Source organism: Fundulus heteroclitus, chromosome 3, assembly GCF_011125445.2.
Source record: "Fundulus heteroclitus isolate FHET01 chromosome 3, MU-UCD_Fhet_4.1, whole genome shotgun sequence".
NCBI lineage: Eukaryota > Metazoa > Chordata > Actinopteri > Cyprinodontiformes > Fundulidae > Fundulus > Fundulus heteroclitus.
Genome location: NC_046363.1, coordinates 8,793,699 through 8,816,529, shown reverse-complemented (window position 1 = coordinate 8,816,529; position 22,831 = coordinate 8,793,699). Strand labels below are relative to the sequence as shown.

General features: G+C 40.0%; 1 protein-coding gene across 1 annotated transcript in view; it reads right to left on the bottom strand.

The window, feature by feature from the left end:
* Nucleotides 1–10,821: 10,821 nt before the first annotated feature.
* Nucleotides 10,822–22,831, bottom strand: part of ibtk (inhibitor of Bruton agammaglobulinemia tyrosine kinase) — a 30,236-nt gene continuing 18,226 nt past the window's right edge. Inside the window, exons 22-29 of the mRNA XM_012872917.3 lie at nt 21,967–22,079; nt 21,592–21,737; nt 21,197–21,327; nt 20,730–20,828; nt 20,419–20,574; nt 18,730–18,930; nt 13,315–13,447; nt 10,822–12,922 (exon numbers count right to left, since the gene is read on the bottom strand). Coding sequence (XP_012728371.2) covers nt 12,797–12,922; nt 13,315–13,447; nt 18,730–18,930; nt 20,419–20,574; nt 20,730–20,828; nt 21,197–21,327; nt 21,592–21,737; nt 21,967–22,079 — 1,105 coding nt within the window. The 3' untranslated portion in view covers nt 10,822–12,796. The remainder of the gene's footprint in view (nt 12,923–13,314; nt 13,448–18,729; nt 18,931–20,418; nt 20,575–20,729; nt 20,829–21,196; nt 21,328–21,591; nt 21,738–21,966; nt 22,080–22,831) is intronic.

Sequence of the window (22,831 nt, the reverse complement as noted above, 5' to 3'; positions counted from 1 at the left end):
ATCGGACGTCTTAACGACTGAAGATTGTACACATCGTTTGAGGAATAATGTGGAAAAATCTGCAGCCAGTTTGGCTTTAGGTAAATGTGACCTTTTCTGTAAGAAGTCAATGAATCAAAAAACCAAAAGTGCCAAAACCATTTTTTCAATATGATTCTGAAGAGAATCCCATAACATCAACAGAAATGTTACAATTACTAATTGTTAACTGACCATATAAGCATTTCAATGTTTTTCCTATTGTTCCTGGCGTGTCTATAAAAGCAGATCTTCATTAGTATTTTAGTTTTTTTAAACAAATTATGTAATAAAATATATTTATGCTGATGCTTTTTCGGAGGAACGCTAACGTTTTTGTGCAATTAAGGCATTTTAAAAACTCCAGTTAACCAGAAGGAAAAAATGGAAATAAGATAAAGAAAATAACATATAAAAAAAAGAGAAAAGGGCCCAATCCAAAGTAATTTTTAGGCGATGAAAAGATCAGCAGGTCATATTAAAACCTTTTGCTATATGATTTTGAAATAATCTTTTATACAGTCCAATTAATCCATTTAAGTGCAAAAAAGGTATAGTGGCTTACAGTACTAATATATTTCAAAAGGACATTTTATAAAAGCTACTGCATTTGTTCTTGTTTGATCATGCTGTGTTTATTTGTCTTTACAACAATTTATTCAGCAACAGAATAAATTATTTAAAGGTTAAAAGGCTAACAGGTTTAATTCATTTTTATTTCACTTTAATAAGTGAAAAACCTAAATGCCATTTTATACCAGATACGGACCTCTCTACAGTGTCCAGGATCTTCAAGACTGTTCACATCATAAGATCCCAATACATTTGGAAAGACACATTTTAGTATGAAGAAAAATACCTCCCCCCCCCCCACACACACACACACACACACAGCTCTTTTACCTCTTGACAAACAAATTCTCCCCCTGCTGTTTTGTTGCTCATCAGTCGCAACGACAATTGCATCTGCAACATTTCCCCGGTAAACATGGGATGTTTCTAGACCACCATAGTCAGTTTCAGCCTTGCTGAGGTAGAAAACACCATCAGCAGTTTAATTCAGCCTATCAGCAGTTTGAGATGGTGGCAGTGAGGGGTTCTCTTTGTTTAACTGGCACAACCTTAAAGGTACATAGCCATGTTATACGCTTATGAAAAAAAACAGACCAAACACCATTCGATCATGAAAAAATAAGGTTATATACACAAAGTGCCCATCCTGATAATGTTTTGACGGTCCTTTTTGAGCCTGAATAAAACCCCAGGAATGGGCACGATGAGCAGATATAAACAGACGTGGCGCCATCTACTGGCAGTACCGCAGAACTATCAGAAAGCCAGATGGCGACTACAAAATCTCCACTAAATAATACTGAGCCTGACCCCTCTGCAATGCCTCACGGTAAAGTGGCAGCTCGATGTGATCAAAGACCAACCGTTATTAATTAAATAAACCTACAGGAATCTACAGCAACTCTAAGAGCTTCATATCAGAACATCAAGGATAAAGAAAATTCCTGTTCATAAAGAGAAACTGGGACACAGCATCAAGATAAGAACCAATCAATCGATCTATTTATAATGCTGTTTGTACTTAAGATTGAAGAGGCTAATAAGAGCATTGCTATTACTTTTATCACAGTGTCAATGAGGACGTTTGCTCATCTCAATCAACTCTGCAGTCACCTCTGAGACTCAGCAGCTTTAGCTTCTGCTTCATTCAACACCAACATACATACTATATTCCCAGTGACGTTCCAGTCTTTTCCCTCTTGGAATCATATATTTTTTGTGTTTTTTTACACTTGACCTTGGAACATTCTTCATTGTTTCCATTACTTCACTGGCAGATGCTAATAGCCCTTAGCTGCTTCCTTGTTTAATCCCAGCTGCAGTGTCGTACTGCCACTGTTTTCATAAATATGCATAAAGGGCTTTAATTTCTAACAAACTGAGCAAAAACAAAGCGTCAAACACCAAAATAACAACTAATACGCCAACATGACAGGCTAATCTTTCAGAAAAAAATGTGTACGTATAAATTTAAAGATGTATAAATTTAAAGAAAAATCTCAAATAAAGTGGCTATGCACCTTTAACCTGCTGCAAAGCCCAGTGAGCAAATCTGGCCAAGTCAGAAGGAAGCAGTCACAATTTTGGTGTTTTTCACTGATCACTAGAAGCTGCTAACACCAAGGCCTGGAGGTTGTTTAGGAATAAGGCTGAAACTATTGAATTGTTAAATATAAGAGCAGCCCAAACAACTCACAGCTTCCCTCGGTCTCACAAAAACCAGCCTATGTGCAATTTGGAGGTGTGCGAGCTTTACCCTAACTAAGAATCCTAATGTTAAGGGTGCATGGTGTTGGCTGATATAAGTACCCATGTAATGGGTACTTATATAAGTAAACAAATGCTAGGATTATAATAGTAAACAAATGCTAAGACTACAAAATTCTGTGGGGGAAATTATTTTTTATGAAGGATTCATTTATTAGTTTATTTACAAACATTTTAAAATGATAAAATATAATTTCAGCTATCTTTCATATTCTGTATATACTGTATGTCTTTGGTTATTCACTACATATATCCAAATTGTGTTTCTATTTTAGACTGAAACTAGATATGTTTGATTGTAGATGTGCTGAGATCTAAGTGTGACCACTGTCTACCAATTTAATCACAGACTGAGTAAAAACAAAAAGTGTGTTATATATTGTAGTGTCAAACCAGCAAATGAAGTCAGACAGGATTGTAGAAGAAATAACAATACATGTGATTTACAACAACAGCTTGTATTCTTAATAAATTTAGTTTAAAATATCGAGGGATTTACAAATCAAATATCACAGAAGACATTTTTCATTTTCAACTTGCCAGCAAATGTAAAAATGCCCTTTTCTGGTACTGGTGAAACCACAAAACAATACAGCGATGGACAAACTGGGCATTAGACTTTATGTGACACAGCTGCTATTAAAACACCCCAACAAATGCCTGAGAAACTTCTGAAATACATAGATAAATTTTTATTTATTGGGATTTAGTAATGTCTTTATTTCTCTCTCCCCCATTTATCCCCTTTCTATCAAACTGGTACCCCGGGAAGGTCCCAGAGGTTTGGCCAAGCTGTTTGGAGAGACATCCCCCCACGTCTGACTGCAGTTAGTTCTTCTGCTTGTGCATCATAAAAGGACGATGACAAAAATGAAATTTCCATCTCGTTTCAGTCGAACTCCTTTTGATACTGCTCTTTCCACCTGATTGATGTTCCAGGTAAAATAGCAGAGGTTATTTATGCTCTCCGAAGTGGAGAGGCAGCCTTTTACTCCCACTGCTTTCGTCCCAAAGGGATGGCGTGTGTGTGTGGTGTCTGGTTTCAAACCCTGTTGGCAGGTTGAAGCTGTAAGTTACAGAATAGGCCCAAGTTTCACAAGAAGATAGTGAGGCCCATCTCACCTAATCTTCCTCATTATAGGGTCTTTGTGATCCCACAGGCTTCAGAACCGGGGACAGTAAAGCAGTTAAATGGTGCTGCTAAAGCACTTGAGCGACTAATAGATGCTACAGACGTTCAAGGTTTCAGTACTGCACTACTTGTCTCTTGAATTACCTCACGGTCATGACAGCGTTTCTCCCAGCCGAAAGCGGAGCAAGATGAAGCCGTGCTGGAAGGCGTCCACATCAAACAGCCACACCTGTATCACTGGGTTCTTAAGTCTGTTTTTCTAATCTGGGTGAGCACATGGCTGTAGGCCTGTCACTTTAACTACCTTTGTGTTTTAATCCAATCAACACAGTTTTTCAAATATTTGAGAAAATAACAGTCTGAAATAGTTTGTTTTCAGCCCTCTTCACTCTGACGCCCCTAAATAAAATCCAGTGCAACCAACTGCCTTCAGAAGTCAATTAATTAGTAAATTAGGGGTTCGGTGAAGGCCTCAGAAGTTTGTTGGAGAACATTAGCGACTAAGTAGAAGCCCTGGGTCAGTTTGCCCGCTTTGCCATTTTGTGTCACGATTTACACATTGCCAATTCTTTTTACCATTTTATACTTATTTTTATTCCTTTTGGCTCTGATCCCCATTTGGAACCCTTGACTTTGATAAAAATATAACAGATTATAACCCCCGATCTAAGCAAAATAACTTTAAATGCATTCTAGCAGGTAGACAGTTGCGGCTGGTGAAAAAAAATCTTGGTGGGGCTGGCCAATAGATTTCCCTGCCTAACCCAGTCCATGCATTTAAATTAAAAGTCGGAAAATTACTAAGATTCCACAATAAGCATTTAATTAATAAAAAACATTGTTCACAAAGAATTGTTTTGGTGGTTTTGTCTTATTAATCCTTTTCAGACTCATGCCAGAGGGTTTGCATACATTGTACATGTACGTATATTATTACGAAACGAACGTTTACGTCTTGACTTAAATATATATCCTAATTTTTTTATTTATATAATGATTTAAGTAGAACAATGACTAGTGCAAAATTAAGTTGTATTTACCGGAGATGAAGTGTAGACTGCAAATTCTGTCGTAGTATGATGGCTCCCACAGTCGATTGGGATTGTCTGCCTGCATCCTTTTCATTGAAATGATCCATTTCTTTCTTCTTTCGTCGTCCTTCGGTAAACGAAAGAAACGTACATCCGACGATTTGGAATGCCTATGTGTGCAACCGGGAGCACAACAAGTCGTAGGCATTGTTTAGATTCCAAAAATAAACTAAAAGTACGCATTAATTCACCCGTTTTGTCACGCTGGTAAGCGAAAACAGTACTGCTTTTGCCCACCACCATGACCCGGATGTAGCGCAGATGTAGCGTGAACTGGTCCTATCATTGTGTAGCAAGGGCAAAGACTCCAGGAGCCCCAAAGCCATTAATTTTGGCGATGCTGATTGGCCAAATATTTATAAATTTTCCCTAGCAACAGTATACGATTGGTTATTTCGCTACATTTGTGGGGCTCCTAGAGTGACAGCCCCAAAAGTATAGAAGAAGAGATATGATACCTTTTGTTGGTGGAAATGCATTGTTAAATGAGAGTCAATTGGTAGTCAATTAGTAGAAGTGTTTTAATAATTCTTATTACATGTAGCCACGTACTATTAAGTAAAAACTGACATTAATAATACTTTTAAAATCTATATATATTTTGACATTTCCCCTCTACATCTAGGGAGGGCAGCGCCCGAGCGCCCCCTATGGGCCATCCGCCACTGCAGGTAGATATTATTTACAGGAGTCATATAACCTCATGTCTTTACAGTAGACTGAGAAGACAATAGAGAATTACCATTGGTTGTCAAATGTACCTTCTTGTGGTTATGGATTTTCCTATTTCCATTACAAAATCTTGGGCTGGGCGACATGATTACATACCGAAAGAGTTGGCCACAAAATACTTAAGGGTTAAGGGTTTGTTTTCCCTCCCACAACATGGAATAACAATGAATGGTTTGAGTTTGCATCATTTTATTTACAGAATATGCCTACAACTTTGAAAATGTATTATTTTTATTGTGAAGTAAAACACAAATAGGACAAAATAACAGAAAACCCCAGGGAGCGTAACTGTTCACCCCCCAAATCAGTACTTTGCTGAGTCTCCTTTTGTTGCAATTCCAGTTGAAAGTGGTTTTGGATCAGTCTCTATGAGCTCACCGCGTCTTGCCGCTGGGATTTTTGTGCATTCCTCAAGGCTAAACTGCTCCAGCACCTTCATGTTGGATGGTGTTTACTTGTGTTCTTCATGTCTAACCCCAGATCCCAGGTCTGGACTTTAATTAAGCCATTCCAACACATTTACTCTCTTCCCTTAAACCACTCGAGTGTTGCTTTAGCAATCGGCTTTGGGTTGTTGCTGGAAACTGAACCTCTGTCCCAGTCTCAAATCACAGCCAGACTGACAGGTTCTGCTCAAGACTATCGCTGTATTTAGCATCATTTTCTCTCAGATCAGATCAGCTTCCCTGCTTCTGAAAAACATCCCCACAGGGTGATGCAGCCACCGCCATGTTTCACTGTGGGCATGGTGTTCTTGGGATAATGGGATGTGTTTGGTTCGCACCAGACATAGTGTTTTATTTGGTGGACAAAAAGTGCAATCTTAGTCTCATCTGATCCATTCATTTGGAAAATTACCGAAATGCCTTTTGGTAAATTCAAAAGGTATCTACTTGTTTTAAATACTAAATAATGACTTTTCTGGCCTCTCTTCCATTAAGCCTAGCTCTATGGAGAGTACAGCTTATTGTGGTCCTGTGGAAGGATCATCCATCATCTGCTGGGGAACTCTCAACAACTTTGTTCCTGACTTGTCTGGAGAGCTCCTTGGTCTTCATGGTGTGCTGCTGCCTCTGGGGCCTTTCAGAAAAGACGTGTTTATACCATAAGATCATGTGAATCTCACAAGTGGACCTCATTTCTCTAATTGTGTGACTTTTGAAGGTAATTGGTAATACCAGAACTTTTTAGTGGCTTCAACGTAATATGCACATGGCACTATTCAGCTCACAAATTCAGACTATTTTGGGCAGGTCCAATACATAAAATCAGATTAAAAACATTTGAATTAAAGACTAAAATATAACAAATTAGGCAAAAAGCCAAGGGGGGTAAAAATTACTTTGCCAAAGCACCTTAAACTGACCATTTCTACCTTTCCTGACAAAAACCAGGAAAGATGAATATTAAACAGAGAAGCAGCCAAGAAACCCCAGTAACTCTAGAGAGCCTGTAAAGATTGCAGCTCAGGTCTGTTCTCTTGACAGGCCAAAAAAAGTCAACACTCGAGATCTGGGTGGAGGACAGCGATCCGAACCACATCCCCTAAATAGAACAGAATAGGTTGAATATTTGCAATGGGAATCTACACCTGACTAAAGTTTCAAAGAGAGAAATACATTTAGGAAAGAATAGAAAATTTTGGGCCAAACTACTCCAGTAATAAGTAAGGACTTTATATCTGCACAGCTACGTGCTGCATTCTCACACCTTGCACCCATCTCTCCTTTCACCTCCATTAAATCATAAACTTTCGTTATTACCTAAAGGCATCCAGACTGTTGAGAAAGTTACATTTTGCAGAAGAACAGAGTGTTTATTCATAAGTAGTGGAGGTTAAACCAGTGGAATTGGAGTGCATTAAGGAATGTGGCTTACTACAGGGACATTCAGTTTAAATGTTTAAATTAAATGAAATAAGCTCCAGCTGCAGAGGGAAAGATTTAAGACATAAAACAATAAGAAAGAAGAGGACCAGACCAGATTAGATTACATTGACTGGAGACCAGATGAGGGGGAGACCAACACAGCAGGATGTGGGCAGGCTCCGGTCCTGCACACATCCCACCTTCTCAGGGCTTAGATCATTTCACAGAAATACTATATAACATTGTGTAAGAGATAAGACAGAATCTTCTTTCACTTGAGGCCCCAGCTGTTGCTGGAAGTGAGGAAGAGCCATATATCGATATATTTTGTACTATTTAAGTCTTTTAATACATTTTGATTAATTTTGAATTCTGTCTCTGACATTTATTAATGCCAATATGCATTCTTAATCTCCAGAATAAATGAGCACGCAGTTAGGTGTGAAATTTTCCTAACAAGACCTATATGGTAAGCCACACTGATCCCTTGCAAAAAATCTTCACAGGTCCTCCCTTTTCTTCTCCCTCTTTACTCTCATTGTTAGCTATATGTGTTTTGTGCGGTTATGTAAATTATGGTAAAAAATGAAAATGGAATGTTAAAATCCTCACTGTCAGTCACAGTGATTCCTCCATTAAGAATAGAAAATGTAGTAATGCTGAAAAATTACAGTTACAGCTTATTTGATAACAGTATGATGAAGGGAAATTATCTAGATTTGCTATCAGCTGTATTAAAGAAATTGATTTATTTCCTATCAGCTTAACAAGGTTTTCAACAGATTAGGAATTCAAGGTGCATATTTAATGAAAACTAGCATTCAATTAATTAAGACCTAATAGAATTAGAAACACATCTGCTCTGGTTCCCTAATGCTGAACAATCTGAACATGTCATTAGATCTCATTGTGATGCAAAACAATTTAGAGAACCTCCTTCCACCTTCCATTCATTTCATCACAGAGGTCTCCAAGATAGACCCAAGTTTCAGTTTTATTACAGGATGATCGGTCATTTTGTTGTTTGTTAGGAGATTACAGCATATTTGTACCAAAGGGAAAATAATGGTGCCATATTTTAGAAACAAATGTTAAACCATACGTAATAGACAAAATTGTTGAGTGTGATTCGTTCAAATAACCCCAAAGCAGGATGTAACATCTCAGAGCACAAGTTGGAGATTCACTTAAGGCCTGTTTCTAATCATTAAACTAAATGTCTGATAGTGACGGACTACCTGATAAGTGATGGCTGAATAAATAATGGTTTAACCTTCCTGGTTTGCTTTACCCTGGCACTATCCAGTCAGAGCAGGTTGGAAATGTGGCAGCTGTTCCACAGGGCGTCTGGAACGTCTCTTTTTCTCCATAAACAAATTAATCCTGGAGTTATCCGCACCATCTGGAGGACAGCCCTATGACTTTCCCATGTGCCTGGAAGGAAAGCCGAACGGCCAGGGCTTATCCTCCTTCTACTTTTAAAAAGGAGGAGCTGGTCTTTTTCAAATACTGCATAATGCTCAATTGATCTCAGGGAGTTTCTGCTTGATGAAATCTACAGCAGTGATTCCCACCAGGGTTCTCAAATGTAATAACGGCTCAACGGGGAAATAATGGATAGTACTAGGATTGGACAGGTATTCTGAAAAGATGGAAAGAAGGAAAGATCTTGATATAGTAACAATATCTTTATCAAGTTAGATTTAATATTTTAAAATTACGCAAATATATGTTGCAATAAAAAAATACAATAAAAACTGGGACGCTTTGAAAAGTGAAAGGTAAAACAATCTAACACCTAAAGCCCAAAGTGTTCTGTCATAAATTCTCAGCAAGTCTTTGCCACGTTTGTCTTCTTTAGCTAAAAGTAATAGTCATTGTTAGCACATTTCTAAACGTGGGCAACGGCTAAATGTATGCAAAGTGACAGACGGTAATGGCTACAGGGCTTAAAAAATGCTAGAAAACAAAGTTTGCTTAAAAACTGGATTGGGAAAAAAGCCGATTTATAGAACTTTCATGATTCTGAGGTCTTTGAGTTTCTGGGTGTTTTATGTCGATGCTTTTCTTTGCTCTTAATGTTCTCTGGTTATCATTCTAATTTATTTGTTTCCACATCTTAGTTCATTTTTACTTCCTTGTATAGTTTATCTCAGTCTTCTTCCCTGTCTCTCAGATCCTGCTCCTTCTTTGCCTCCCCCCAGTTCTTGTCTTTATTGATCTCAGCAGTTTGTCATTTTCCACCTGATCAATCTCACCGGTGTTTCCACACCTTCCTCCACTCTTCCCCCTGTATATAAGCTGTCCGGTAGTCATTGTTCAGTTGCTGGGTTCATCGTGACCATGTATTTTCTGTTCAACTTCCAAGCCTGAATTCACTCATTATCTCTGCCTTATTGTAAGTTTTGCCTTTATTATCAATAAATCCTTGTTTTCATCTTGCAGCTTTTGAGTTCCTGTTGTCTGCACTTTGGTCCTACTAAAGCCTCTCTTGTCTTAGAATATTAGATAAATGCTCCAAAGTAAATAATAAATGCCCAGCGCCTTGCTAAAATGGCGAATGCTAATAACATTAATCAATGTCCTGCTATGCAGACACTCTGTGTGCGCTGAGAAAGTTGCGCTCAACTAAACATGGCTAGTGCTTGAATTTTCTTCAACCCAGTCCAGTCTGTTTGATTTTGCTAACAATTATTTAACAGCTTAGTGGCACTCATTGACTGTGAGCAGAGCACTGAACTTTCATCCACAGGTCATTTAGTGTGACCCCCCCCCCCCCCACCCCCGAACAAATACAACTGAGAAATAAGAAGCACATTAAAAAAATAACTCACCATCCTGAGGCAGCAGCAGACTGTACATTTTATGCATTATCAAGCATGTTCGCACTGATGGTGCCACAACACCAGTCTGCGACGGAGGTGAGGAATTTGATCCCATTATCAGACGTTCATCTTAAAATTTTCCACATCACAGCTGATGGGACTGTTTTTGTCATGGTTATCACTTTTGTTGTTTGTGGGTTTATTGATAGTTTCTGTTGTGTCTAAAATGAGAATGTTTCTTTTTGCGAGCGTGAGAGGGAGGAATGTAAGCTGTGGAAATTGTCTTTGTTCCCGTGTTAAAAAGAATGATTTATAATTTAGGTTCATTGATTACAATTGGACACGCCGACGTTCTTTTGAGAGCTCCAGCGATTGGTTGATCAAGTCAGGCGACCACCAACCAACACTTATTGAACCCTTACATCCATATTAGCTGCTGAGCAGTTTAAATGGTTCTGTTACAAAAAGCTGCGGGTCATTTATTCTCAGATATAATTTGCAGTGGGGAATGAAACTTTTAGGTGCAACTCAACATGAGTTTTGCATTTTCCATTGCATTTCTGGACTTTGAAGATATAAATTATAAGAGTGCACCTGTAAGAGGAGCAACCATCGTGAGACTGAACAGTTACAGCTGCTTTCTCACAACGAGAGACCTATAGACACTAAAAAGAAATTATACAATATATCTAAGTTTAAAATGCTTCGTGAATAAACATATTGGTTCAGTAAACTTTTTTTTTATTTTTGTACATTTGCCCCAGACCTTTCTCAGATTTTCTTATACTTTAGCTTAATGCACTAACAACTCAATATAAGTTGAAATCTTTTAATGAACAAAATATCACAATATTTTAAACACAAGGTTTTGTAAGCGAATCCAAATGTGCTGCAACGACAAAAAACAAATCATATATGAAGACTGAAAACAGACCTCCACATTAAAAGGAAGGTTCGTCGTTGTGCTCAATAAACCACTTGTCAGACATTTTGTGCACAGACTACATTTTCATTCTGAGCACAAACACAATGAGCAGTCCATTTGAAAAATTATAAATCTTCCACATCGCATTAGCGCGAGGTCAAAAGGAAAACGTTTTTCCTTCAACTAATGTGTCATCTCTGCCCTAGCTAATACATCCTAATCTGTCATTAACATTTTCCCCCATGAGTCGTCCCTCTCGGACTTCCGACGTGACGCTCCGTGTTCAATTACGGCCAATAAAATCCCTCAATCGCCATCCTCTCTGCTGAGATCAGGGTCATCACAGTTAATCACAGACTGAGACTTCATAATTGCCCTTCTCTCATTCAGCGGCCGATGTGGCACGATGAGATGTGGGGAATAAATGGCATTTTTATTCAATACTGAAAAGAAGATTAATCAGAAGTTGACAATGAATGTCGGGTAAGTAAGGTGGCAAATTAAGACAACAGAAGTCCTCTTTAATCTGAATCACTGAAATCCAATATAAAACATAGGTGACAAGTTTATTGCACAGATGAGAGATTTTATTATTGCATGCCGGTTTGTTTTCACATCCTTAAGTCTTAGACAAAAGCAAAATGTGGTATATTAAGATGAGAAAATGAGGTCTAAAGCGGAGGTACCAAACTTCAACTGGCTTGAGGCAAAAAAGCTGAGAGGAACCAAGGAACATCACAGAGCTAAAGGAGATTTAAATCTGTAGATCGCCGTCTCTACACAATGGTTAGCACTAGTTTCACAACAAAACTCCTTCCCCCCAGAGCCTTGGTTTAGCGTTCACTGTAACTGCATTGCATGATGCATTTTCACTGCATACCATTCAAAAGATACTGATCCTGTAATCACTAGCTCACTGGTAATATTAAAGCTGAGAACATCTGTGAACAAAAAGAAATATAACAGATGCACCGATCAGTCAGACGAGATCAGAATTGGCCGATTTCTCCTAAAATCATCAGGTCTAACGCTGAAAAATCAGACATTTTCTCTCCGATTCATCAACAGCATCACAACCAAAAAACTCCCACCATCTCTGCGCTATAAATCCATCAAATGGCACGCTGATGCTCGACGTTTAGAGTCGAGTAAAATGGGACTTGTGCTTTGATGTGACCAAGAGAGTAACCTTGCAATTCCTTCATTTTCCGTAAGACTCTATGAACTACTGAATCTATCAAGGAACCTGCAGCATATAGTTTCTTGGAGATGGACAAAAAAATCTAAATCCAGCAGATCAGACCTCAAAACCAAAAACTGGTATCAGCCAGGACGAGCCTGATCGGTGCACCTCTACAAAATCTAGTTTTTAAAGCTGACGCTCTCCCAGCTGATGGTTGGCACTCTTAAATGTCACAATCAAACTGAGAAACTCCACCGATTAGACACACTGGCAAGCTCTGATTTAGTTTGGACCCACTTTTGCAGCCTGAAGTTCTCCACCTAATTTCAATTCTTTGGCAACCTCACATGACAAAAAAGATTTATTAAGGAAATGTGTTTACTCTGTATTGTTGTTTTGCTGAGAAATAGAACAGCGAATGAAGCCCACCCTCCCAAAAAAAAAAGTCCCAATAGGAGCATTTCGTGACAAAGCAGTCGTTCTCTCCCGTTCGAATAAACACGACACAGAGCATAAATACAGCAGCAACACAGAGGGGAAATCTGCCTCAAAATGGACTGAATGAGTTACGCCGTTTAACCAGAACCCCAGCAGAGGTGGAACAATTTAAAAGTGGGATCTGGATTCAAATTCTTCACTCTGATGGTGCGCTGACGCTGTGCTGTCACACCATCAGTCATCCTTAGTGTTTGTGCCAGGTTGGGGCTGCCATGGGACCTCTGGCTGTTGTCTCCACCACTATCAGCTCATCTGGGTTGTCTCGTGCCTTATAGTGGAGAAGCAGGTCCTGTATGGCTCTCTCTTCAATCTGTAGGAAGGGGGGAAGAAAAAGGGGGAAAAAAAAAAAAACAGATCCGACAGATTATAGGAAAATGTGTTCAGCAAAAGCACATTTCACTTGTGGGTGAAAACAGGAAACGCCGACAGTGAAGGCCTAATGGTGGTGGGAGTCTTTACGATAATGCCAACCAGAAAGCCACAAGGAGGGAAAAGTGTTCAGTGAAAGCAGTGGCAGAAGTCTGGCAACAGCTGGAGGGTGAGCCTCGACAGCAAAAAACAGGACGCAGCGCTGTACAGAAGGCGATGTTAAACAGATAATCAGCCAGACGGGGGAAAAAGATAGCAGACAAAAGGAGCAGACATTCCACCGCTATGTACTCCGCTTCACAATGGGAGCGAGTGTGTGCATGCGCCGTCTACCTGGATGAGCGCCAGCGGCTTCTCTCGGCAGCGGATCAGCGCGGCCTCTTGTTGCTCCTCCTCCTCCACGATGGAAGCGAAGGTCACCAGGGAGGAGAGGGGAGGGCTGCCCACGGCACCCAGCACCCAGGGCCTGAGGGGAGACGCGCAGGACGGGTTTAGGGTCGGATGCCAGGTGGCAGGACACGACGCTATGGGGACATGCTGATGAGCATGCCTGCCTCCTTGGCTTTAACTTTGCTTTTTACTCCATTCACTTGGGCTACGTTCACACTGCAGGGAAACGCGACTCAAATCCGACTTTTTCATGGCAGCGTGGACCCCCCAAAAATCTGATTCATGCAACTTCCATGTGTTAGTGCTAATTTGGATATTTTTCAAAGCGTGCACAGTCTGATGGGTCGTGCCTAATTTTATCCGTCTTTCACGTCACTTTCCTGTCTCTCACTACACGTCCACACACAGCAGTAGCAGCCAGCGCTCCATAAAAGAGCGTTGTTAATAGCTGTGCTGCTTTCTTCTTACATCACTTCATCTTGCTATGATGTGGTTGCTCCCGTTGGTCAAGAACTTCCTGATAATAAGGAGAGACGCCGGACAGTATCCACATTTTATTTTTTATTTTTTTTAACTATACTTTATTGAACACTAATAGAAACAGTTAGGTTCATCATCACTGCCGTAAACAGTGTGCTGCTGTGTGACGTCTCCTTCTGTTATCTGCGGGTCTCTTCGCGGCCATAGCCGTTGAGAAAGAAGTCTGATGGTGGTCGCATTTAATTGTAATATGAACGGCCACCTCTAAAACATCTGATTTCAGCTAAAACATCGAAATTGAGCATCAAGACCTGCAGTGTGAACGCAGCCTTAGAAACATGCTGTGACCTCGATTTTACTTGATCAGTTTGCCTTTAGTCATGTAGGTGGAGGGGTACCGCCTATGATCAGTCATTTCTAAATTACTGACTCGCATTCTTGACCCAAATCTTCTTTCCAACCTTGTGTTGCTTGATTGGAATAACAGGCATTCATTTATGTACAGCTCTCCAAAACATGTGAATCAGGTTGAGGTGTGGACTTTGATGGGTTGAGCAACAGCTCGACTCTTTTCTGTCTTGAGTCTGTTGCAGCCTCCGTGTGAGGTGTTTGTGCAGACTTTGGTTTTCCCAAAATGTGGTGTAGTAAATACGGTCAAAGCATCTCTACCTAGTTCTCACATGTCCAGAATACATTGTTCCTGGAGTCTCATGGTTCGCTCAGAGGAACCTTTGCAAACCTAAAATCTCTGAGTAGTAGCTTTCTCCCTTCCAAACAAGCCAAACTTGATCAGTACCATCATGATCTTTAACATGCCTACAGAGGCCGGTACGGTCTGACATGGAGCTCTACTTGTAGAAAGATTGCCAGCCATCTTAAATGTTTTGCTCTTGTTAATAAATGGTGTTAATAAAGAGCGATGGATATCAAACTGCCCTCCTGGGGACAAAACATACAAAATTGATCTTTTTCAGTCCTTAAATAACTTTTGTTGTGTGCTTGGGGCCTCTTGGAAGTACTGAAAAGTTAAATTTAGTTTTCCAAAGTGTTGTTTAGATATATTTAGATTATTTTTGGGTCGTATTATCAAGCCGTTCAGATTTTTCGGTTTTCTGTTAGGTTTTCTTCGATGTTTTGTCACAGCTCCTTTTGCAGATCGTCTAAATAAAAGGTAATAGCACCCGAACTCAAGGATGTCAAGCTGTCAGTGGACAACTCTAAATGTTCAGTTGTTGGGTGTATTGACTATTAACCCACACATGTCACTCTTCTGGCTCCCGTTATCAGAACGCTGTCTAAGTGCCTGGTTCAACTTTAGTTTTCGTGCCAATGTACCCACATCAGTGAGGAAAGGCCTCTTTGTTTGTATGAAGCGCTTCAAGGATCCATGCTTCAATAATTTTAGCCACTAACAAAGAGGGATCTGCCCAGAGACTTTATCTAATTAAGGGCTCAGTTCCTTCTGAGTATGGAAATGAAGGATACAGCAAAGCGGTAAGCTGCTGATAACTCTGCTGCTTACCGCTGCTGAAATTTCAACAGACTTTGTTTCAGATATAGCGCTTATAAACTGTGTGCTCGCTCAGTTTCTTAGTCCCTATTTCAAGTAGCATTGTGATATAAGCAGCACTGTTTTTTTTCTTGCTCTGGGTGAGACGCTGACTCAAACATAGAAGGCTGAATAGAAACGTCTACCCCTGACAATTTTTTTATTACATTTGGGAATAAAAAAAAAAAAGGTTTCTCTTTTGCTAGATAATAATATCTCGGCCATAACTACAAAAAATGGTGAAGGGGGTGGAGTGGAACGCTGTGAGAGATGGTGGGGACTTGAGGCGAAGGACTGCATCAAAACGGCATAAAAAAAATAAGCAGTCTAAGAGGTTGCTGATAATGGGTTACAAGAGGAGTCTCTTAAGCTTCACTGACGAAGAATTCAGACCACATGAATATGAAAAGAAAAAATTTAAAAGCATATTTGCTCTTTAAAACACACCTGTATGCTCCAGCAAATGGCTAAAACGAGTTTTCCCAAATCACTGTTTTGAAAGTCAACTCTAATCAGTTTATCTAAAAAAATAAACCTTCTTAAATAAAGATGAAAGTCAATGTACTTCAGATTTCAAATGTTGAACTATGAACATTGTAAAATTGTCTGGTGTCCTAATTTGTCCGTTTTGCAGCTTGACTAGCCTTGAAGATACTATGTCCAAGTGCTACCAGGTCCTGCAGAGAACTTTGCCGTGTGGAAGATTTTACTGCTGGAAGACCAGAGGTTAGACCAGGACTTAGCCATTTTCTATTAGGGAATTTACCTGTCAAAAACCAAGAGTTCACATTTTTGATTTGGTCGGGTTTCGTGGCAGGATTTTGCATCTCTGCCATCAAAACGTGTAATGTTTGCCTTCAAAACATCTGTTTTCTTTCAAATAGACTCAGATTTATTGTTTCTTGCACAGATTTCCTCCTCCTGCTTGCCTCCTCCTCCACTCACACAAACCTGCTGTCTGCACGGATCAAAACGGCACTATGTCTTTCCCTGCTCACAGATTCTTTATGCTCCTTCTAAGATCTAAGTTATATCCTTGCCTAGGAACCGCTCCAGCCAATAGTATGACGGCCTTCTTTGGGGTGTGCTTGTTTCCTTCTAGTGGGTGTGATTGTGTGGCAACAATAGATCTTTACGTCTCCTCTCCAGGCGTTGCCCATTGGATGATGGGAAAACCCATCTTCAGCTTTTCTGCTCCGTGTTACAATTGTCATGGAGGCACCTTTTTATAGGACAAACTGTTTGTTTTTGTAAATGTATGACTTTTCTAGCTGGATTTTGACCAAACAAGCAGCAATCATTCCCTTTGCATTGATTTACACATAAGAAACAACTAATCCACATACTTTTCGTCGCTAAATTTTTGGAAAACTGACCTAGAAGAGGTGTTCCTCATGTTCCTGAAACTGTAAGGAATTTACCTCTAAGTATGAAAGCATGAAAGATGAGCCAAAGAACATTTGCTAAGTTTTAGCCCAGTACCTATATGTTAATCATGCAGTCCTGTAAATAGATATAGCCCACCTAGTGGTGAAATTTCACTTCTTGCTCCTTTAAATTAAATACCAGACATCGGCCAAATATAAGCACATTGGATTTCAGCCAAAAGTGTAATATTGTGCATCTCTAGATACACAATATTCCACTAATAGATCTAATTAATAGATCTAATTAATTTTTATTATTTTATTTTTGGTAGTATTCTAGTCCAATGCTATTTCCGCCTATGTTAATCCTTGAGAGAACTACTTGCCTTTGGTAATTTTGGTTTATTAATCAACCCTTGTCATTTTTCTGATATTTCTTTTCTTTTTCCACATGTTCCTGTTTTTATTTATTTATTCATTTATTCCTTATTGGCTTTTGGTTTGAATTAGCATTATTGTTAGATTATTTTATTATTTTCAGAAATCTTTACTGAAGCGAAAATGGATAAGTGCACAGTTATATTATTTTTATATTGTACATTTTTATAATTACAAGGTCAGTTGAAAAGACGCAGCGATCCAATGTTAACACGCCATCACACCCACTACAATGAAACAAGCGCACCCCAAAGAAGGCTGTGACCTCGCAGTCGCACACAAAAACAGTTCAAGTCCACCAAGCGCTTTAGCAAAGCACTATAAATGTGGCGGTCGTATGGATACTGGGGCCAGGCCGGTTTAATGGTATGGCCAGGAGTGTCCTCTGGAAGTACTTGCCGAAGACATAAGATGGAAAGAATGTTTGAGACTCTGTCAAATCAAATATTAGAAAGACATCTCTATTAAATCTGACTTGGGATGAGGAAAGCATGAGCAAGAACAAACAAGGCCTCTCCCCCTGCCCCCTGACTGAGCCTAAACACATCTCTCTCTCTGCTCAGGCAAACACCAAGCAGAACCGGAAACCCGTTCTCCGCTCTGTTACGCGACTCTAATGCTTTCTGATTTTTCCTAACTTCCCTGAATCCTACAGCTGCTTAATACCCAAAAATCTGTTTACAAAGCAGGATGAAGTCTGGCCGTGTACTTCGCGCACTTCTTTTGGGTCTCACACATCGGGGCTGACACCGTATTAACAGCAAAGAACGCCACTTCCACAGCTCGGGATACCGTGTGTGTATACTGTGTTTATCCAGCTGTCAAGAGGGTGGTGGTAAAGGTCAGGGTGACTGAGTCTCTGCGGGCAGGTCAACGCAGCTGTATCGGGTCGCTCTGAGCTGCTCGGCTCACCCAGATCGGAGTATCCTGCCTCACTCCATGCATCCAAGCAGATAACCTCCAAGTACTCCAGCACCTGGAGTCAACAACCTAACCAGTAAGATCCAAAACAATCTCAGAATCTCTTTCCCTTCTCGTAAAAAATGTGGCGAAAGGGGAAGTAAAAATGTTTCAGTTTCTCTGCCTTGACACCAATATTAAGTACATAGACATGTCTATAATCCTTTTGCTTTTAATCTACAGGGGAGAATAGATCAAAACATTGTTCTACATATAGCAAGAATGTAAACTAGAAATATGATACGGTTAATGAACCCCCCCAAAAAAAATCCAACAATGATGACAGCACAATAAATACCTCAACAGCGCCTTCCAGTGGAAATCAGCAGAACAGAACAACAAAAAATGCTCAGATCAAATCCTTGGTTAATGGTTCCTGGTTCAGTCTGAATTACCTACCAGACATTTTAAACTTTTATTTAAGAAAAACTCAAGAAAGCAAAGGGATCATTTTATTCATTTGATCTATGACCTCCACGATAAAAACATTTAAATTAGGCCTCATTGAACCTCATGTTTAGTGAAGCATCAGTAAATGAGTCGATGTGAAAGCCCTCTGCTCACCCAGTGGGCTTCTCTGGCTCGCTGCTCTCGGAGCTTTTGAAAGTGACCCTCCTGGCGGCCGGCGTGGCGCTGACGGAAGGTCCCGGGACGCTCTGGACCCTCTGCGGTCCCGGTTGCCCCGCTCTCGTCAAGCGATTTTCTTCCTCCTCTAGGAGAGCCCGAAACGAACATGAAGAGGGTGGGGACTGGACAGCTGTTGCCCTGCAAAAGCCATCCAAGGAAACAAATTAAGAACATATTGGACTACTGCTTACAAATAATATGAATGACTTCCATACTTTTTCCAGAGCAGATAAAATGACTTGTTTAAATGTGAAATAAGATTTCAAATCAACCTCGAAAAAATTTCGTCTGATTTTCAATCTGCTACTAACTTGGTCATTTACTACAGAACTACTTCATTTAACAATCTTGTGGACACACAACATTAAATCAGCTGACTTTCAACTTTTCAAACTAGTGTTGCGCCGATGCCATTTTTGGCCCCGATACCAATACCCGATACCTGGCTGTGCAGTGTTGGTCAATACCGATACTATACCGATACCATCTGTTTGTAATTGATGTGTGTGTGTGTATAGATGAAGAACTGCATACTACTTAGGGTAGTAGAACTTTTTATTGCCTACCTGGAATGGGTGACAATAGTTGAATAAACTTTTGGCTCTCAAAGGCCAAAATAGTGCAACATTCGTGAAATGATAACATGTATAATAGTAGTGCAACAGTAAGACAGTAAAGTTACATTAATAATTGAATAATCTCATTTAAACCCTTAGTTTTGGCTCTCAAATGCCAAAATAGTGCAACTTTCATGAACTTATATAACATGTATAATACTAGTCGGGAGAAAGAAGGCTGCGTTCAAGTGACATACAAACATCAAAATGGTATTGGTGCCCTATTTGTTGGTACTCGCCGATACCGATACAACCATTTTAGTGCTGGATCTGGGCCCCATCCCTTACTGGTATCGGTATCGGTGCAACACTAGTATAAATCCAATCTTATTAACAGTGACAGCACTATTCTAGGCACCACCAGGTCGTACTGACAACCCTCTTCAGTGTGGAAGTCGTAAGGGTGGGAAGAACAGCCATTGTTAGCATTAATAAGGTGTTTAAAGTCAAAGGAAGTTGAGATTAAAGAACCATTTTAAAAAGGAAACGATATTTACAACATGTTGAAATCGGCCTGCAGTTCATTCAGGACGCGTGAGAGCAATACTTTCAGCAGATAACAGGAAGGCAGGACAGGCTACAGCAAAGTTGCCCTGTTTTATCCTTCAGCGTTCAATCCGTCATGTTTCGTGCTTTTTAACTACATTAAAAACGTGTTTGACAGCGCCTGCTCTTTCAGAGAGTGGCAAAATATCAACTCTGTTCCTACCTCAGATAAATCCTTAATGACCAAGACGACAAGAAAATAATTGTTCTTATAATAGTTTTTAAAGAGAAAAGGAAATTGCTCAAAATTGGTATTGCCAGCTCAGTTTTACAAAAAAAAACAAAAAAAAAAAAAACACACAGATCAGAAACTGCCCAAAATTTTTGAATTGGTGCATTTCTAAATAACCCCATCTATTCTTCTGATACTCTGCTTGAAGGCTTTGACATGAGAAAAATAATCAAAGCAGCAACAATGAAGGAAGGTATTTTTATTGGTTTCTTCTGTTATGACCCAACTCACCAAGCCTTCTCGCTGCTTTTGGATGGAGTCCCTATGGGGGCCGATTTGGATGATGGAGAATCCACACTGGCCTCCCTATTGGCCATGGCTAACATCTTCCTCTGCTTCTGGGACAGTTTGGAGGAAACAGGGGAGTGTTTGATGTTGGAAGTGACCCTGCATGCAGACAGGAAAACCCACACAGCTGAAGTAGTAGAATGCAATTTACAAATAATGTAGCACAAATGCGTTCATCAAGCTGGACAAGCATTTGTCCGACATGTGCGGATGCATCTGCTCAGTAAAATTAAACAAAGTAGTCAGCTCCTTACATCACAGGGCTTTTAGGAGTTGCACCAAGAGTCTGCAGAGAGCTGGCCTCCATATCCATGATGGTTCTCAGATCCAAGACTGGCGGTGGATGAGCAGGACTGCACATTATAAAAAACAGTAGCGGGTGGTATTAAAAAAAAAAAAAAAATGGGGAGGGTTGCACAAGAGTAAGGGATCTACTGGAAAACCGTAATAACTGTACTTAAAAATAAATATGTCAACTGTCATTTTTCTGCTGCTGGGTTTTTAAGTCTGGTCATTGCGGTCTAAATTCCTTTATCCACTTTATTTTTTTAGTGAAAGCCTTGAGAAAGACAGAATTGTCTTTGACTGTACCATTATCTCCTGTCTTTCTGTTGTCTGACTCTTCTGGTTGCATCCATTTGTTTGAGTGACGTCGGCACCTGTGCATCTAAACTGTGTGGCTATGATAAAAATGCAAAATGACGGAGAAGATATTTCTTACCATGAAATCACCTTGAGGATGTTCTTTGGGTTGGAACTGGGGGGAGTTGGCAGGAGAATAGGAAGGTTGGTTCTCAGGGAAGTTGGAGTGCTGGGTGGGGTCTTTAGCGTCTGACTGAATGCGCGTTCATCCTGCAGGAGAAATATTAAAGAAGTAAAAAGGAAAAGGTCTTTGATTTAACAATACCCTTAGCAACTTCTGTCATAGCTGTGCAGGTTTAAAAATATTTATATCGAATACATTAAACTCATAATGTAACTATGTCAGTCTAAAATCTCAAGGTGCACAATGAGCAGAAATGAAAGTTATTAACCAGTAAGTGCGAAGGTTAATTCATTCTTTTCCCCTCAAGTCTTATGAAGAGCATACGTTACACGATAAAGATGTAAAGTAACCTCAGCTTTGTCATGGAAGACGGGAGACTGCACGTCTCTGGGACTGCTGACTCCCATGTAGCTTCCCTCTGAGTCGGATGTGAGGACCTCCTGCAGAGACTCTGTTGAGTTGGCCTTCCCCGACTTAACCAGAATAGGAGACACCACTGGAAAAAAGGATGGTGCACTGCTGTAAGAATGGCAGATTACCAAAACAACCTGCTAACTTAGACCTGCACGGATGAAGATGTTAACAAAATGTATAAATCCGCGTTTAATGCAAAATATGGCAATGCAGGGTTTAGAAAGTCTATGTGTGTGTGTGTGTGTGTGTGTGTGTGTGTGTGTGTGTGTGTGTGTGTGTGTGTGTGTGTGTGTGTGTTTGTGTGTGTGTACCTGCAACAGGGGGGCTCTGAATGACATCAGAGAGAGTATAGCCTCCTGAGCTGTCAGACCGTCTCCTGGGTTTCTTTTTTGCCTTCACCTTTGCCTTCTTTAAAAGGATTTCTCTGAGAACGGAAGATGGATCAATATGAGCAGACCATGAAAAACATTTAGACTGTTTTACATGCTTCTGCATATATAGGTTGATGCTTTTATGTTTCTGTTCATCTTAAAGAACAATGAAAAGTAAGAGGTGTGAGGCTCCCACACCTAACTGGATCTGCTGAGGGACCATAGACTACAAGAGGAAAACTTGCAGGTTGAAGGGTAAACAACCACCAGTAGGTGGCGGTGATAGAAGATATTCTCTGACAGATCGTAGTTCTAGTCCACCAGTAAGAAAATGTGATGCAGTTGAAAATACTTAAAGTTTATCCCTTGAGGGACTTTCTCAAATGAAATGGGCTTGGTTTTATTGAAATTAACAGCGGGACACTAAAGGGGCAACATTAAGATGACCCCAAAACCAGGAATGGTTCTGCAGGTGGAGGCCATACGCATGTTTCCACTCCTCGTCTCACTTTATTTTATTTCAGTCATTTTGACCAACACTGAATTCCTCCTTTCTTCTTGCTCGATCCTTTAGGGATGATGTGATGCATGAGATTGCAATTTTTTGTTCAAAGCAAAAAGGACAATTTCTCCTACATAGATTATTAAAAAAAAATTCTGGAAGGGACATTTTACACATCATGTATGATTACAAATTGTGCCTTGATGTCTTTTTTCTAAAAAAAATAAATAAAATTAATTAAGTCCCTTTGTTGCAATAATATCAGACTAAGTCAGAAGCAGTTCGGTAAACTCATTTGGCTTC